This window comes from Choristoneura fumiferana, chromosome 9 (assembly GCF_025370935.1).
Source record: "Choristoneura fumiferana chromosome 9, NRCan_CFum_1, whole genome shotgun sequence".
Taxonomy (NCBI): domain Eukaryota; kingdom Metazoa; phylum Arthropoda; class Insecta; order Lepidoptera; family Tortricidae; genus Choristoneura; species Choristoneura fumiferana.
In genome coordinates this window covers 10,043,080-10,063,109 of record NC_133480.1, presented here as the reverse complement: position 1 = coordinate 10,063,109, position 20,030 = coordinate 10,043,080, and the positions used below count along the sequence as shown (strand labels likewise).

The 20,030-nt window shown below is 37.7% G+C and overlaps 1 protein-coding gene across 1 annotated transcript in view; it reads left to right on the top strand.

The window, feature by feature from the left end:
• LOC141431211 (uncharacterized) overlaps positions 1-20,030 on the top strand; it is a 141,809-nt gene that overhangs the window by 102,105 nt on the left and 19,674 nt on the right. The window contains 2 exon segments of the mRNA XM_074092278.1: positions 2,070-2,167; positions 10,548-10,773. Coding sequence (XP_073948379.1) covers positions 2,070-2,167; positions 10,548-10,773 — 324 coding nt within the window.

The window sequence follows — 20,030 nt, the reverse complement described above, 5'->3', positions numbered from 1 at the left end:
GTTATTTATTCCGCACCTCCGCATCCTTCCATCCATACATAGCAGACCTTAGTTCGTCCGCCTTCGGACATAGGCATCGTCTCCATTTCTCCACGCCCTGCGATCGACAGCCACATGCATCCATCCTCCACCCGCCTGTCGGCAGATATAGTCCTTCCACCTCATTGGTGGTCATTGGTATTCCGCTGCTATTTTATATATATTTATTAAATTAGAGCTGGGGATCACATCATTAAATCTCTTTCGTGTTTTCCGTCACCATAAAGCTCGTGATGAATTTCAAATGTAATTTCACATATGAATTCCAAAAAATTCAGAGATGCACGCCCAGGCTCGAACCAACGGCCTTCTGCTTGAGACACCACATGTCAAACCACTATGGTACCAGAATCAGAATCCTTATTTGATCAAATAATAGTACATTAGTGCAGAAACCATGAAGTAAGGGATTGATGGACGAGTTCGGGGTAGACGAGATAAAACGAGTCCAGCAATCCCTGTTCTGGCCGAGGAGGTTTGTATAGTGCTTTTCTCAAACAATGTGAGGAAATATTTCATCCATCCATCCATCCATCCATCCATGCATCGCATCGCATCGCATCGGAATATCGCAAATGCTTACATGTGCAAGTGATGATTGGCAGTTTGTAATTTTTCCTTTGTCAGTTTAATGTTAGTAAGCAAATTTAAAAAGTTAGAGCAGCGGACAATAGTGGATTTTCATACATACTTCATGGCCTAGGCCAAGAAATTATGTAGGAAGCCATAAATGAGAAACTTCATGTCTCCATTTCGTGACATTAACGTATACATTTCCGTATTTAAATACATTACATACATACATACATACTTATTATGTTATCTTGCATTTTGTACACAAAGTAATTATTTAAATGCGTGCTTACAACATAAATATTTCCTGTATAAATGGTTGGTACATAAAGTGAACGACCACCGAAAGGGCTTCTAGCTTCCCTACAATATTTAATAGGTAGGTAATTAAAATTCTTGCAATGAGTGTTTTTAAAACCACTTAAATTAACTTTGTATGTTTTGACGAGTAAACATATATAAAATAAAACTAAGAATGCGAATAAATTGAACCTACGCAATCTACATCCCATGTTTATGTAAGTTTTTCAACATTTTATGGCCTATCGAATCCGTTCCATTTTATTTGATATAAATTCCGCAACTTCCCGAGTGTTATCAACTTGATCAATTCTTATTTTTCTCACATTTTACGATACACTTGTAGTTCATAAAAATAAAGCCTCCGTGGGTGTTCCGAAAATGCTTTGGACTTTATTACTTTATATCGAGATAAGTTCAAATCGTTAGCAAAATGTTTTACAGCGTCGATCGTAATGGCAACCAAATGGGTCCTTAAAAATTCGTTTCGCTTTTTGCAGGGTCCCATGATACTCAATTTCGCATTTCAATGTATTAGTTTATTGTAATGTGGCCTGTAATGACATAAAAAGAGGACAGAAGCTACCGAAACGGTTGATTAGACTAAATTATCCTGCGGAGCTCACATAAATCCCACAGTCATTTTTAATTTAATAACTTTATTTAATTGCATTACTTTATATTGCTCCAGTCGTAAAAACCAAAGGTTATTTCTGTAATTTTTGCTTAGTCATCTAATCTTTGAACCTAAAACCGGTAATTCGTATTTTTCATCATGCTGCAACATTTATTGAGAATATTCTACCAATCAATCAAATCAGCCCACATCCATCCACTGTTGAGTAAAGGCCTTCATTGTCACGCCACTTTATTGCTCCTGTGCCAGTCTCCACAGCTTATCAGCCTGCCAGCCAGATGTCATCTGACCAACGGTTTAATATATTTTTTTATTCAGCTTATGGTACCACTGCTGGGCAAAAGTTTCTCCTTTTTTTGCCACTCCTCTCTATTTTTGGCCAAATCTTGCCAATCTGACTGGAAACAGACCAAATCGTCCCGCCGTCTCGTAGGTCTCCGTAGGGAACCCAATCGGTGTTAACTTTAGCCCAGCGATCCGATGCATCTGGTTTAATATTGCTCATTGTTATTGCCAACAGGTCGTGGGTCAAGAGCTGCTAGCAGCCGGGCAGTACCAAGCCGCGGTGACTGTGCTTGAGGCAGCCTTGAGGATCGGGTCGTGCTCTCTCAAACTACGGTAAGAAACTTATTTTTGTTATGAAAGGGAGGCAAACGATCATGCGAGTCATCTGATGGAAAATATTTACCACTGCCCATGAGTACCAACTACTCAAGAAGAGTCATTGGTACAGACCAAGAAAAGATCAAGAAAAGGGCTTATACTTATAGGCCTGTAACAGTGCCGCCCTTTTAAAAAGTATAAACCCTTTTCTTGAAAGCCCCGATGTCGTCTGTTGTCCGGAAACAGTGCTGACTTATTGATTGATTCCGGAGATCCATATCAATTAAAAATATTTGAGATTTGTGTGAGCAAAAAAACTAAAGATTCTTGTATCTTATTTTAGATTTAAAAGATCAGATATCTCCTAAAATTGCGACCATTTATAGCATCATCAAGATGTCATCTCTCATATTCCACGTAAAAAATCTTAGTAAAACAAAATGCAATTCGCAATAAGGCACCGTGTTTGGTACCGTTTTCTTTTAATCGAAGTGAAGTAGTTACAATTTGTTTATTTACTCGCTTTTTCGCATTCTGCGATAACAAATTAAGATTAACGTTTTTTTATTACGTGGTACGTACTAATTTATTGACGCGGAGTTTGAAAACTTTGGCGTTTATGGTTATTAAGTTTTTTAAAAGCCTGTCTGGAAAGAGGTGTAAATTTTTGGTTTATCTGTTTTGTGGACTAAAGCTTATATAAGGCTAGCTTTTACCGGAGACTCCGTCTGCGTAGAATTCATTTATCGCTTTCCCACGGGAACTATCCAATTTTCCGGGATAAAAACTATCCTATGTCGTCAAACTCTCCGGGACTCAAAGTAGGTATCTCTAAACCGAATTTCATCTAAATCGGTTCAGCGATTTAGACGTGATGAGGTAACACACAAACAGACTTACAAACTTTCGTGTTCGTGTGCGTGTGCGGACCAGAGTAACTACTAATCTAGGGTTAAGGAATACATAGAACTGTCATCTCTAAGGCTGCTTTTCCACTGGAGCGGAGCGAGGCATGAGCGGTGAGCGAGAAAAACCCATCAATAGAATTGAATAAAATCTCCGCTCCTCTTCATTCAGAGGTTCGGTGAAAGTACAATCAAGGACTTTAATTCATGAGCCACCGTGGAACCTTTTCAAAGGAAAAGTCATTACGATTTTCTTTGTTAACTAGTGCGAGATCACTATGACGTTTACTGTGAAATGGTTCCATGGTAACTCATGAATTAAAGTTCTTGACCGTACTTCCATACAACTCACGACCCTCTGCTTGAGAGGCCACAGGTCAAAACTACTAAGCTGTGCTAGCTTTTAATACCCAGTAGTGCATAATTAATGCAGGTAAAACTTTGTTGCAAATTCTTGACGAGTTTATAATTATCTTCACTACTTACTGGAAGTCACGATGGAGTTCCAAGCCATTAATGTTGTAATTACAACCAAAATATCTCAGATAAGGTCCCATTACTAAACAACTTTATTAATCACCCCCTTAGCTTCACACCCACTCCAATGGCTGAGCCAAATTGAATGATAAATTGCTTGTCCGCGACCGCGAACCCAACACTCATTAAGGTGGTGACACACCTGAGCATTTCAAGACAACATCGACCACTTACTGTTTTAAAATTTTGAGAATTAATTGTTTGGTTATAATCTACCAATGGAAGACTAGGTTGGTGAAAACCGTACACTACGTGGTCGAATAATTGAGGGTCCCCACACCTATCGACGTAGATTTAGCTCAAGTCAAGCAAAAAAAGCTTTATAGTCACTAAAATAACAGCCGAAAAGACCTCTCTCAGCCCGGCTCTGTTCGGCCAGCTAAACAGAGTCCATCGACGTGTTTTTCGCATAGTAAGATAATATAACGATTTATTTGCAAAACTTGCGATAATACAATCATAGAGACATAATTCTGTAGCAACACAAGATTGTTTAGCTTGCGATATGGCTAACACGCGCAGCTATACAGTCTCGCCCGCCACTGCATACTGACCTAGGCATATATCCATTAATAACAAATGGAGTCCTGTTGCAAGTTGACGACCAGATGGCCTAGTGGTTAGAGAACCTGACTACGAAGCTTGAGGTCCCGGGTTCGATTCCCGTGTCGGGGCAGATATTTGTATGAAAAATACGAATGTTTGTTCTCGGGTCTTGGGTGTTTACTATGTATTTAAGTATGTATCTATCTATATAATTATATTTATCCGTTGCTTAGTACCCAGAACACAAGCTTTGCTAAGCTTACTTTGGGACTAGGTCAATTGGTGTGAATTGTCCCGTGACATTTATTTATTTTAAGTTGCAGTAATAATTTGTAACCCTAAAGAATCAGTTAAAACTCTCCTAAAACTTTAATCGGTTCGCACACAAGATAGAGCCTGTACAGTGTAATAATTTATATTATGTGGCGAGTACCTTATTCGCTTATGAATCGCAATTTAAAATTCGCATGCTCGAACAAGCGAATGCTTCGGTCTCTCATGACACCTTTGCTAAAAGTGGCGTTTTTAATCGCCAACCTTTCGTACGGTTGACAGTGAGGTTATTTATAACAATATTTACGTTTAAATGGAACGGATATAGTACGAAGTTTCGATGCTTTGATTTATTGGTGAAAGGTGGCATTTATTTATAGGGTCTCTTGAGAAATTTAAGAAATATAAGCAACTATATTACGTTTCGTTTCAAATTAAAGATTTAACAGCTATGTTCCCATAATATTGTGCGTTTTATAACACAATTTACTGAAAACAAATAAGTATGTTTATTTCTAACTGTCCTTGCGTAATAGGATTTTATAAATACTGATAAAAAAAATGGAGCGTTTAGGTCACAGCTCATTACAGCCACCCGTCACCCGACCAGCACCGCCTCGCCTCGAGCGGTTAGTATTCTTCATAATATGAATTTGTACGGGTAAGCGCTCACTTCACTACATCAACTTCGTAGCGTCACCGGATCGCCTCACTCGCGAACGGCGAGTGGACCACTCGGAGACAGCCCGCTGCTCGCCGCCATAGTGACTACTAGGAAATTCATGGCCCACCCGTGGACCACCTGTCGACAAAGAGTGGACGCCGAAAGTCGAGGCGGTGCCGCCGGTCGGGTGCCGGGTGGCTCTAATAAGCTGTGAGCTTAAGATCTATTCAGGGAATAAAACATTTATTCTACCGATGTCGTATTGTTTCTTTTTGAGTTAGGTACTGGGTGGGCCCTTTAACACGAGCAAATAAATAAAACATAGATCGTTCAGCGACTGTGTATTTTAAAAATAAACTTTAATAATTATGATTTGCTATATTTCTTTATGGAGTTTAGACTCGTCGTTTCTATACAGCCAGAAACCTAAAAATATCGATAAATTTAACCGAAAGGCGATCTAATGCTCTTCATGCTGTATATCGTTACCGGCGCAAACACACGAGTCATGAATGGTCGTGGGATCCCCACTTATTCAGCTAACGGTGGTTTTAATGGCGCTATAAACAGTAAACCACGTACACAGGGGTTGATTCGATCGGAATCGAAGTTAATAAAAGCTTTATTAGCATTACTATCGCCTGTGTGAACGATTATCCAAGGTTGTATTTGATTGGAGGAAAATGGGAGGAGGGGGGGTTTCGTCGCGCGTTGATGTCTTTTATATTAGGGTTTGACGAGGTTGCGTGATGGTCATTAGTTAAACTTAAATAAACTACTAGTAGTCACTGTGGGCGTTTGAAATTTACTTACAAAGTCTGCTCTCACTGTTCATTGTAACCCTGAATGTACACAAATAGCGGATGTAATGAAAAAAAAAATGATAAAAAGGATTACCAAAATATTTCACTCTAAATTATTGAAAATTTCAATCATTATTTGCAGTTTTTATTTAAGATGTAATATATCCAATTAATTTTATTTAGTTTAATTGAAATACTACACCACTTCGAAAGGTCATAAACTGATCGTGTATCGAATTATGTTGTGGATATTCTGAAATATTAGACTTTGATTATTAGGTACTAATAAACATTAACACCAGTAAATGCCAGAACATTTAAAACGTTAACTATTGTTTAAACCAACACATTTAAAACGTTAACTATTGTTTACAACGACCTGATTATGAAAGTACGTGCTAGGCCGGGGCGCGAGTGCTGGCCCTCCCGCTTAGGGTTACCATTTTTTCGGAGTAAGTTCTTTTTAGGGTTTCGGAGCCAAAATGGCAAAAACGGAACCTTTATAGTTTCGCCATGTCTGTCTGTCCGTCCGTCCGCGGCTTTGCTCAGGGACTATCAATGCCAGAAAGCTGTAATTTTGCACGGATATATATGTACACTATGCCGACAAAATGGTACAACATTTTTTTGGGTACCTCCCATAGACGTACCCCCACGATTTTTATTTTCTCATCCAAGTCAATAGTTTGGGGTATCGTTGGATAGATCTTTTAAAACCAGGGTGGTGGGTTTGCTAAGACGATTTTTCGATTCAGTGATTTGTTTGCGAAATATTCAACTTTAAAGTGCAAATTTTCATGAGAATCGAGCGTCTCCCCCCCTCTAAAATATAAGCCGGTGGGTGGGAAAATTTGAAAAAAATCAGGATGGTAGTAAGTAAATCAAACTGTCAAGGAAAACTATAACGGCTAAGTTTGCTTGAGAATTATTAGTAGTTTCAGAGTAAATAGCAGCCTAAGGTATAAAATATACCTAAACTTGGAAGATTCCGTACAAAATACGAAATCCTTAGAAAAATATTACTTCATTTTTTCGTAATGGCTACGGAACCCTATTTTGAGCGTGTCCGACACGCTCTTGGCCGGTTTTTAAATATATTATTATAAACATATAGACAAACAGACAATGTTTAGCGAAGAAAAAAATAATTCGGTTTAAAATTGGATTAATAGTGATTTTTTGAAAAATATATGTAAGTAGGTATATCTTTCTAAAACACTTTTGTCTATAATAATAATATATCTATACAGCAGGTATGGCCCTACCTGCATGTGACGTGACGTTACATGCAAGTATGTATTTCTTTGTCTAATCTTGAATTTCTAACTTTTATAACTATGTTTTTTATGTTATATGTAAAAGTAGCTTCATTTTTTTCTGATTGATATTAAGTATGCATTGTCAAGCTTTACTTTACAAAATAAATAAAAAATAATCTAATAACATACGTTAATTCGTAATACGGCCCAAGCCCTCTCATTCTGAGAGGAGGTCTGTGCCCAACAGTGGAACGTATATAGGTTGGGATGATGATGATGATGCTACGTTAATACTTTAATGTTTTATTACGTCCTTTTACAGTCCAGTTTTTATACTTTCCAGCAAAAATTTATCAAAAATATGCGAACACAACCTATTGTCAAGGACATAGAAGCGTCTCCAGATATTGATAGAATTTTTGCTCAGAAGTATGAGAACTGGACTGTACCAAAAATATGCACCCTTTTTTCAAATGATGCTTTTGGGATCCTTTCGACTGCCATAATCTTATAAGTCATAATGTAATGTTTGTCATAATTATTGTTAGTCATAATTTTTTTCCCGCTGAAAATTTTTTAAAATGGTCATCCTGTAGAACTCTATAGGTTAGGTTAGGTTTGTTTTATAACAATTCTGAAAAATAAATGGTTTCAGAGAAAAAAAGAGTTACGTCAAACATTACATTATGACTAACAATTTTCTACCAGTCGATATAGACCCGATCTTTTTTTTCTCCTTAAAATTGTTACTGGCATTGGCAACCCTATAATCAGGCGTCGAAACCCACACCTCGTCGACATGAGATGTTATCTCCGCTGATGGATCGGCGCCTCCGCATCCCTATTCAGCCTCACTTTTATATAGGAGACATTTATTTTTGATCCGTATCTGAATGATTGTTGATAGACCGGTGGATTGGGTTGGAAATAGATTTTAGGAGCTGTAAATTGTGTTGATAGGAGTTGATCATGGAACTGGTTAGTGCGAATAAGGTTGGAGAAACACGTTAGGTTAAGTTAAGTGCAAGTTTTTAATGGTAATTTTTTTTTTGTCGATAACGAATGATAATAAAATAAGTAAATAATAAACAAAAGCTAAAAACAGACAATATGAGTACTAGGTAACGAGTAAACCTACTTATCTAGATGAATAAGTACCTACATTAAAAAACCGGCGAAGTGTGAGTCGGACTCGCGCACAAAGGTTTTCGTACCATTATCTATACAACATTACTTTGTTGTCTATGAGAGCCCCCCTTAAATATTAACTTTATTCTGTTTTTAGTTTTTATGTAATAGCGGCAACAGAAATACATAATCTGTAAAAATTTCAACTGTCTAGCTATCACGGTTCATGAAATACAGCCTGGTGACAGACGGTCTGACGAATAGCGGAGTTTTAGTAATAGGGTCCTTTTCTTACCCTTTGGGTACGGAACTCTAAAAAAATGACTCCAATACAAACTTTCGTATTCATCATACAAATAGCTGCAACTAGGATTCGAACCCGGGGCCTCTAGCTCCATAATCAGCGTCACTAACAACTAGATAACTAGACTATCTTGTCGTCCACGTTCAATAATTAAAGAAATCATTGAAAACTCGATTAAAAACACCCTAATAATGAGTATGAATACTTCTTAGATCAGTGTATCTTACGAACTGTTTTCAACCTGTACTTGATGGAGTATCCAATTAGATATTAAAATATTAGGACATAACTATAGTGGCGTCATGGCGTGTCATCATAAGAACTCGATTCCCATCGGATTGCGTGGTAAATCTTGGGTACATTAACTACGAGGCGTTACATCCGTATAGGTAGAACCTAACCTAACCTAACTCACAGTTTCTCACTCTTCGGGTTGCCTAAGTATACCTAACATTCTCTATATCCTACTGGTCTACTATATAATCACTATTGACTGCTTTTTCAATCATTCGTATTGCAGTATTCCATTGTGAATATCTAATCAAACTCTCAATGACTGCCTGTTCTCATTAATTAACGGGCTCCCTGTGTGGCTCACTCAATAACGAAGGGACGGGAAATATTTTTAAACAGTAAAATTCCACTATACCGATATTTAAATACGTATGAAGTGGCTTTACCGGAGATAAAGATCCCAGAATCAAGTGATCGATCTCAAGCGCGAGGTGTAAAGTGTGATGTCAAATTACACGGACCCCGTGATTCATTAGTGCGGGTTTAAATTAAAATATTTATCTCGGATTATTTTAATCGCTTTCACACGAGTTATTTAACGCACACACCGGCAGAGAACCGGACCGGCACACACGCGTGTTTATTCACGGCTCTATAGCTAGTTATTGACAATATTTTATTGTGTGCCTTTAAAATTTGATTGCACCGAAAAGTATCTTCAAAGTCCTTTGATTACAGGTCCCTGAGCGAGTTATCCGTAGTAATTGACGTGTAGCGATTACTTTTATTTTTACGTCGCACGCAATCGTTCTTGCGTTGTATCAAACAATAATTTGTGCCACTAAAACAAATGACTGATGCCAATTTAGCTTCTGTAGCTGCTTCTTGAGACGAATTCATTCAATTCATACGCGTATTCCTTGCATTAAATGAAACTAGCGATATCATTATTGTAATAAAATACTAGTAGGTAGCTACTATATTTAAAAGGTCGTTAACGTCAGGGTAGATGAATAAAAGAGATCTACTAACTTTTATGTACCTTTAATAACACGTTTCGGTCTTATGTCTCTCGTATGATTAAAATGAAAACCTAATTAAATTTTTATGTGCATTTCAGTTAGTAGGTATACTAGGTGCTATGAGTCTATATTTTTATGACGCTTATTACATCGTTGTTTATGAACGTCGTTTATTCTATTTAGACGGGCTAATATCAAAATTGTGGAATGTCTATTATTTTTATTTTCTATGTTATCGGAAAGATGTCAATTTTATTATTATACCCACTATACGTTCGGATGGAAAAAACGGAAGCTTTATAAGATCACTTCGCCCATCTGCCTGACTGATAAAAACCTATAGGTTCGTCACGTTGACATAGAATTCTGAAATTTGGTACAAGTAAAAGAGAAAAGAAGGCCTCAGAATATAAGTAGAAGAAAAAAAAACAAAAATCACAAATTCACATATCGAATAAGGAACACATTTACAAAAAATAAAACAATAAAAATCTGACCAATACAGTTTTAAAAATTCGGAGGGGGTTTCGAAACGCCAAATCCTCCCTGCCCTGGACACCCCTTAAAATTGTCAAAGCAACATAATGTTTTTTTTATCCAGTCACCTTAAGGACCCAAGACACTAGTCTGTGCTTTTGTTTACTTGTTTTTTATTATTATTTTAGCAACATAATACAAATTACGATAGCCTCATACAATGAATCATCCTGTTTACCCTAGGGGCTCCGTATTCAGCGCGTTGTCATCGGCCCACTGGGCGCTGAGCCAACTGGATGCAGCCATCAACTACATGCAACAAGACTTGGCGGTGGCCAAGTCGCTTGGCGACACGGCCGGGGAGTGCCGCGCGCACGGCAACCTCGGCGCTGCTTACTTCAGCCAGGGTTCCTACAAGGATGCGCTAACTGCTCACCGGTATCAGCTCGTCTTGGCAATGAAGTGCAAGGTTAGTTTTAGTATATAGAGTTTATAATGGTTTTCCATCGGAAAAAGTCGGATCGCAATCGGAATACGATGGCACCCGAAGTATCAATCAGGAAAATGAAGAAAAGTATCACTAACACTCTGGTTGTACCGTAGAAGATTACCTACATCTATCGCTAGAATAAGGAAAGACTTGAGAATGATTTCCTAAAGAGTTGAAAACGCGTTAGCTTCTTGTGTGAAGTTGGAGACAGTGCGATATTTGAATTCAAATAATGGGGAAGCGACAGGCGGGTGGAGGATGGATGCATATGGCTGTCGATCGCCAGGCGTGGAGAAATGGAGACGAGGCCTATGTCCGAAGACGGACGAACTAAGGGCTGCTATGGATGGATGGAATGGGGAAGCGATAGGTAGGTAGAAATAGATAGGGTTTTTTGGAATCAAAATATACCTAATATTTCGCACAGACAGAACTGAATTGACGAATCGAATTGAGAAGCGAGGTACTTCTATGCAGCAAGAATTGGCAATGACCAAGTTACTGACGATACCAATAACCACAAAAGTCCTTCTTATCTCATTTAACAGCAAATGCTTAACATATCACAAGATAAATACCTAAAACAAACAATCCATTTCTATTCCACTAAAAAAACTTTTTTTTGTTTCTTAAATCTGCAATCAACCACAAAAGTCATAATCAGATAGTCCGAATTTTGTTAATTTTCGTGGGGATCCCAACAAACACATTTCCACTTGACTTGCAAAGAGACCCTTCTAGCAGGGCGTCAAATACCGGTAAAAAGTTGGTAACGTTACTTCTGTCAAACAGATTTAACGTAAAATCGTAATTAACGTTAAACGGTATACCGTTACTTTTACAATTTTTCCGGTATAAAGAATTTAACATTATAAGCTGTTTACATAAAGTTAACGTTATTTTAAAAGTATCGTTAAAAGATTACTTCTCACTTTTACATTATATCGGCGTCCCTGGTCATCATTCTGCTAAATTAGAACATTTATATATACTATGGTTTTTGTGCTTCTGGAGCCGTTTTAGTGCAATACTTTTTAATCTCCTCTTTAACCGTTGGCATATTTACATATTCATGTATCTGTGTTTCTCACAAACCAGTGTGCATGTGAGATCACTCAAAAATAACTAACGCACAAGTCTTCACTTAAAGCCTACAACCATTTGCCTGCGCCATTAGACTCAGGATAATGATGACTATAATAAGCTACTTTACATCCAGCGTAGGATGTTTGCGCAACTGTTATTTACGCCTTGTGTCAAAACACACGAGATCTTAATGGTTTAACCACACATGATAAATTGCCCGCTGGATAACCGAGAGTAAGGAGCCCTGGCTTAATGTTTTTATTTTAATTAAAAATTACACTATTATGTTTATGTGATTAAATTAAGTAGGTATTTACTTGCGTCAACAAATACACACAAACATCACGCCTGTTTTCCCAAATGGGGTAGGCAGAGCACACGAAACGTTACCGCTTCGGAGCCACTTGCGTCAAAATAAATAATAATGCGCAGAGGACTCCTATTTATAATAATACTAGCTTTTGCCCGCGGCTTATCGCCCGCGTGGAATTCGGTTATTGCGCGCTGTTCCCTCGGGAACTGTGCATTTTTCCGGGATAAAAAGTAGCCTATGTCACTCTCTGGCCCATAAAAAATAAGAATAAGAATAATTTATTCGCTGTTCGCAAAAACAGTTTTATAAGTACACAATTACAAGCTATGACAAAAAAATAAATAAAAACAAAGTTTTTGCGAAGTCGCGAAACAGTCCCAGCTCAGCATAGTGTTGGCCGAGCTAACTACTAAAACTATCTCTATGCCAAAAAATACGTCAATCCGTGGCTCCGTTTCGACGTGAAAGACTGACAAACATACACACAAACAACACACTTTCGCATTTATAATATTAGTATGGATTCCATATATAAGTTGAAACACTTGAGCTACCTGCTTGTGTTAAATATCTTTTACCAGTTCATAATTTTAATTAATTATATATTTTATTTTATTTTTTTAATTTTGGGGATCTCGGAAACGGCTCCAACGATTTCGATGAAATTTGGTACGTAGGGGTTTCAGGGATGAAAAATCGATCTAGCTTGGTCTGATCTCTGGGAAAACGCTTGGTACCGAGTTTTAGTCCAAGCGGAACTCGGTCACCCAGATATTTTATATCATGAATGATCTATTAAAACGGCTAAGGCGGCTTATCACTTCATACTCCTGCATTTACTAATATAAACATGAACATAAATATTTAAAAAGCTTTATTTTATAAAGTTTAATCATCCGTGGCTGTTGGTGCTTGATTACCCTGGTCTTTGACATGACTTTATGCACTAGGGCATAAAAAGACATTTTATGCAGCCCTCATCCAGGATAAATATGCGATGTTTACGAACATGAGAAGTGAAAAGGCTATTTTTAAAAGTGACTTAATACCTATTTTACGTAGTGGATCCACAAACGATTCTCAAGTGGTATTGCACTTCGTGTCACTAAAGATTTATATGGAACATTTCTGGCATGTCATGGAATGCAAGTTAAAAGCATGGGCCGTCAATATATTTATCTAAAAAGCGATATATTTATTTTCTCGGCTCAGTCTTTGTCGAAATTAATTGCTTAAGTAATAAATCATTGCGAAGATGTTGGCTTAAAATGGATTACATTTCATACAATTCCGTACGACGGACAGCGTAGTTTAACGAAATTAATAGGATTTCGATAATTGTTCGGATATCTACATCTACCCTTAAAACGTGAATTAATAGCAGGAGAGGCGAAAAACACCACAACATTTCTATTCTCCTCATAATTCTTAATGTTTCTGTACATAGTTACAATAATTTTAGTGGCAATAAAAGGACACTTAGACCCGGCAAGAGTCTATTGACATTATGCCTATTTCATTCGATTCGCCATTTTGTGAGACTGTTAATTTCACTTTCATTGACCCGAGATCGTAAAGAGTGCGATTCATTTAAAAATGAACGCTAGCAGTAAGCTTTGCATGTTATTAGCCTTTGAAGCCAGACAGCCGCACACGGCGTATGTTAATTTGCAGTAAACACCAGATACGTAAATGCTCGAGCGAGATTAGTCGTATAAGCAACCTTTACTATGTGAAGGAAATGATGATTTGTGTTTGCATTCACCTGTGTTACTTTGTTGTCATCTCCAGTTTTAAATGATGCTAATGCGACAGTTGATTGGCGGTGGTATGTAGGGGTTGTAAACATTTTAGTGCACACTTATATTTCTTCTTCTTGAGGTGCCATCTCTTACCGGAGGTCGGCTATCATTAGTGCCTTATCTTTGACACAGTAGCTCGGAGCAGGGATCTTGCGCTGACTTTGAACCATGACCTGAGATTCTTAAGCCACGAAGTACGCCTTCTTTCAGTTGGTCGCTTTTCCTGGGTTTTCTTACGCATCATGTGGCTAAAGTACTGCAGTTTCTTGATAGTTTTCAAGATCTCTACCTTTTTGTTAACCATCTGCAAAACTCTTTCATTTGGTACTCTATCCGTCCACGATATTTTCAGAATTATTCTGTTTACCCACATTTTAGAGGCTTCCAAGCGCGTTGCTCATATTTTGAGTTAAGGTCCACGATTACGCGCCGCGCCGTACAAACCCGTACACTTTTGTTGTTGCCAGCCCTTTTGGCTCTAAATTAGTAACCGATTATTGTGTACTGTTTTTTATTACTTTTATGTACATATGCCGAATAAATTTATTCTTTTCTTTCTTAAGGAGTTAGTATTGACGTGGAATAATCGCATTAGATAACCCGATAAATGAGCAGTGTAAGTTTGGTAGGTCTTCGAATGCCACATCTCGCAGTTAGTATACACAAGCTTTACTCGATGAGTCCAAAATATGTAAAGCCGTAACAGCCGGGGCAAACGTGATTTTATTTATGTCTTGCTGAACAAAACAATATCATCAATGTTTATGATGGCGACGCATTTATAGACGCTCTGTATGTTGTTTTTATAGTCAAGTGTCTCTTTAAACTATTTAGTAGCACGCTTTATAGTCCCAATAGAGTTTTAGTTAGGTATTCCTCAGACAGAGATAAGCAAGTCGGGCTCATTTGCGAGGCCTGGGAGTACCGCAACCGGTGCGCAACTTTGTACCAGTGGAGTCCGACTTGGAACAAGATTCACAAGTTACAATTTAACGGAACTTGACTGGCGTATAGCCGAGGAAACTGAATCGCTTACTTGGGTGGAACCTTTTTACAACCAATTATGAGATAATTTCTTTAGGAGATGTGTGCAATGTGTTTCTACCCTCTGGACAAAGACCAAAATCCCGAGTAAAGTTCCGTCTCAGGAATGTTCTAATATTAAATCGTAAGTCAGTAATTTCTCCGTTAATACTGTGGCGTTTGGTGTGAGGCTTTTTATATAAGTATATGGATTAGTGTAAATATTTCTAACTTATGAATATACATAAATTATACATAAGGTAGAAATATTTACTCTAATCAACACTTTCTATTCATATTTATCGTGAGGGTAGACACACGTTGTAGAATATCAAAATGACATTTGCAGCGAAAAGGTTCCGCTCTGAAGCTCCATTCAGTTTCTTTTACTGTACTCACGTGATCTATGACGACATGGATCTAAACGGTAATCAAAATCGATATATGAAACAATATCTTATCTAACTGACCAGACATACTCCTGCCTTAACAACCAAAGATGTATGAGAAGGATTTTTAGAAATGACCACGGGATAGGTAACCAAAAAGCTATCCCTGTCAATTACAAAACTGCTTTTAACGGTCCTCCCTTTCCTAAACGCAAGATAAGTTTGTCTATATGGTCAACATTCGTTTAGCTCTATCTGCCACATTACCATTTGTATTCGCCAGATACAGATAGAACATGGTTTTTCTATGAGGACTAACTTCTATGACTATTCATAAGATATCTAAGGAAATTAGTTTATGTTTTGAAATATACCAGTTGATTGAAAACTTCGTCATGTGCTTAATGTTTTATAAATGTCACGTTTCCAATCTACGTCTTTTAATTGTTAAATGCATAAATAGTTTAAACTAAAACACCATTACGGTCGATTCAATAGCATTAAAAAACTAATACTCCCATTATTGAACAATAGTCGCGCTGTTTACAAAAAAGGTAGAAACCTATTACGGACAAGCCAAAGGGCTGTAAGCGAAGCGTTTATTTTATTTCATTTTATTTTGCCCAGAACAAACAATCAGAACGGCATCTGAAACAATCTCGGGAACAAACAATCGTAAAAAATATTTATTTTACACGTTCCGTGCGGGTGGAGTTAAACAAAAACTCGGCTGACGGTTGGAACAGCCGCGAAATGTTGCCAACGCGCAGGAATCCGCGGTAATCCGGGGGGAATAATTACCTACTGCGCCGCGCTGCGCCTCGCGCGGGCACTGGACACTGAGCCTCTATACTTATACGCCAATCAAAATTAAGTATCGTACATATTTATTAATTCTGACGCTAAATAACTTAAGCCTACGATTATTGTATGCCTGAGTATCTCATCAAAAACGTTACTAATCGCTGAGCATAGAACTTGACTTGACTTGTTATATAATTTGGACATGTATTGTAACTTCAAACACAATGTACATTGTTATTTGAAATAAATTGAATTGAATTGAATCTGTATTTTTTGTGGTATGAAATTAACAGTCTTTATAATCTAGAGGGCTAGAGGTAACTATATTAGATAAAGTACATAAATGGCAACAGGCCTTCTTTATTAAGCTCTCGGGACTTAATGTTGTTTATTTAAACAAGGAGTGAAAATCGCAATAGTTCATAACATCACATCAATGTACGTGCTAGTGTCTATAGTTATTTAAATCTGCAACTACATGAAATTCCTATTTAAATTATTTAAGTTAAGATGATTAGCAAATTAATTGTAAATTAAATATTTAAATTTATTTTGATCCGATAGCATTTCATGGCAATTTGAGGCAATCTTTTTAAAATTACCGCAACAATACCCGACGGGGCGCAAAAACGCCGTTGTCCTCAGCCAAAGCGACTTTTGCCATAAAAACTCACATTAAAAACTTTTATGGCCGGCGAATTATTTTAATGGCATAAGGATAAACAACGAGTTACTGACATCGGCGTTTTATATGTATAGCAACAATGTTATATTGGCTATAAAATATCCCTACGAGTATTCCACGCGAGGTATGTGGTTCTGTCGTGCAGCGCACGCATGGCTGACTCCATAAGAAGAAGGCTAAACAAATAATGTACAGGGTAAAATCAAACGCGAGGGAAATGCGAAGCGTAAAGCGTCCGCGCAACTTTAGCTCCTATGGTAGAATTATATAAATATTCTGTTCCGAACTCTAGCTACCATACTACGAGCACCTACGAGTATGTATACACCTCAATGTGCAGTGCACTAGTTAGTAAAGTTACGATTTGAAACAGGTGGGAACCTGGTTGCGAAATTTTTTTGCGACGACAATTTTATGGCAAATCCGAAAACATACCTCACTCACGCTCCGTTCATTGTCAGGGTTACCAAAAAAAAATGTTTACTCCACGTTTCTGGTAGCTACAGATTAGTTTAACCGTTCGGCCGTATAGGACTATTTTTGTTGTAAACTGCAGCGCCGAACGACTTAAAGGCTGACATTGATAAAACTAACATTTTATACAGATAGTATCTCTATTGGCTTAGGTGCAATGCTTATCCTTACCTGCGTACAGCCAGCTTGAATAAACCGCGAATAATTTGACAGGAACATGTGAGCTTACCTAGGTTCATTAGCGAATACCTAGAATAACGCGTCAGGCGGGCAGGTGCTATGTCTGGGGAGCCATTCGAACCGCTCGTCAAAGATTAAAAGGGTATATTAACGCGCCTATCCCTTGCACATACCAATGAAATTGAAAACGACGAGACACCTTATACAGGCCTTATAAAGCTTACATTGCAACTGAACTTTATGTAAAAGCGGTGGGAGCAAAGCTGACTTGCTATTCACGAAATAATAAGGCAACATCGCAGACTAATAATGTTACTGTAATATTTCTTACACGATACAAGTATGATTTATACGTGCAATAACTATAGGAGCAGCATTTGTTTAAACTCTACGCTCCTAGATTTAAGCACTTAATTATTCACGCGAAAACGTAGCGGACCGGAAAACAAGAAAACAAAAGCAAGCATAATAAAGGTTGATAAACGTACGTCTCATTCGAGTATTATTTATAAAGGCCGTGGAACTACTAGCAGCACAATGGGACACCGTGTCAAACGCAGCGCATTTCTGCTCCTATTGTAGCAGTACTCGCAATGATAACTATCACGGTGCACTGCTGTGGCTCTGTTGGAAAACGGTGGTTGGGGATCGGGCGGGTATGTAAATCACCACGTTATCGTATCATGTTGCACATACTTAATTAGTTAGATTGTTGCTGCCCGTCCAATTGGTAGTGCTGCGCGTTTACGTTTAAATCGATATCGATACGAAGACTTCAATTAATTATTAGACTAATAATGAATACGAGACAGTCTCGTTTAATTTGTTATTTTGAGATATCTTCCTTGTATTTTGTAGTGTTTTTAACGGATGTCACGGAAACAAGAAAACTTACTGTATTTTTACCCGATTGTGTGATACAAACGAGGTTAATATAATGTTTGTGCAAAGACAAACAAAGCGTAATCTTCTATATATATAAAATGCTTTGTCCTGAATGACTGACTGACGGATCAACGCACAGCCTAAGCCGCAGATCGTAGAGACCTGAAACTTGGAGGGTGTGATCTTTGTATGACGTAGGCATCCGATAAGAAAGGATTTTCCGAAATCCTACCCCTAAGGGGGTGAAAAAGGGGGGCAAAGTTTGTATGGGACAACGTGATTCCTTGGTCCAATCTAATTGAAATTTTGAATTAACATTCATTAACAGAACTGATGGAAGAAGTGTTTCGAATTTTATTGAAATTTATCCCCTAACGCGGTTAAAAGGGGGTAGAAAGTTATTTTGGTGGTGATTTGCTTCGAAGTTGATATCAATACTCCTTAGTGCTTTTGATTTAATTTATAGAAATTACAATTTATTTTGACACATGTTTTCAAACATGTGTCAACAGATCAGAAACTCAATCAGATTTTATTCAAAAAAAGGTTGAACTCACATAAAAGCTTGGAGCAATGCAAATACTCTTAAAAATTGGAATATCTTCAAAATCACCTTACTGTATTAGTACCGGATTAGAAGGTTTCTAAGCTTTAGAGAAGTTATGCAATTTTAGGGTACGGCCGTAGAGGACGTAGAGTTCGAAATTTGAAAAGGTAAGGACTAGAACATTTTGATTATAAAGAGGTAAAGTTTGTAAGGTTGTAGGGGGAAATCTCTGGATCTACTGAACCGATTTAGGTATAGAATTCGGTAGGTACACAGATAGATTGAGTCCCATCCAAAATTGCATAGTTCCCGCGGGATCGATAAACGAAATCTACGCGGGCGGAGCCGCGGGCAACAGCTAGTCTTATATTATAAGATCGATATTAAGAATGACTCGATTATAGTCAACCTCGTTCGCTAATTCACACTTCATTTAAAGTCGGTTGCTTAGCTTATTATTATTGTACCTAATATTATAGAAAACCGTAATTTTTCCCAAGCATAAATACCTACTTAATTTCTGAAATTGTTAAGTGTGATGCAGAAACGTAATTCACATTTGCTTAAATATACCGTCTGTTTATTTTTTGTCATCACGTTATTGCACCCTGTAACTTGCCTGTGCTATAAATATAGTTCAATTTCGCGATAAACATGCTGTAATGGCCTATAAAATATTCAACGCCATAAAATATCTCCTAGCTACTTCCGATTCCAGGAATCCATTAAAACTGTCGATAAGTCCCAGACAGGTTATCCCTAGCGTATTTCGTCGAGACAAAGCCCCTATTGGCGGTGTGTCGTCGGTTTTTTTTTCTTATCCTCAACTTCCTCGGTGAAAGGATGCGCCGCATTCTATCCGCCTTTTATTTACCTTTAACTTTTAACTCTTTTATTTGTTTTTTAACGTGAATGCCGTGGAATATATATTTGTTGTCAGTTTTTGTCTGACTATCTAGAGCTTCAATGCATATTTTAATGGGCGTTTTGCTCAATCCTGCAATAATTACGGGTTTACGGGACAGGATACCTACGATACTGTTTCCCA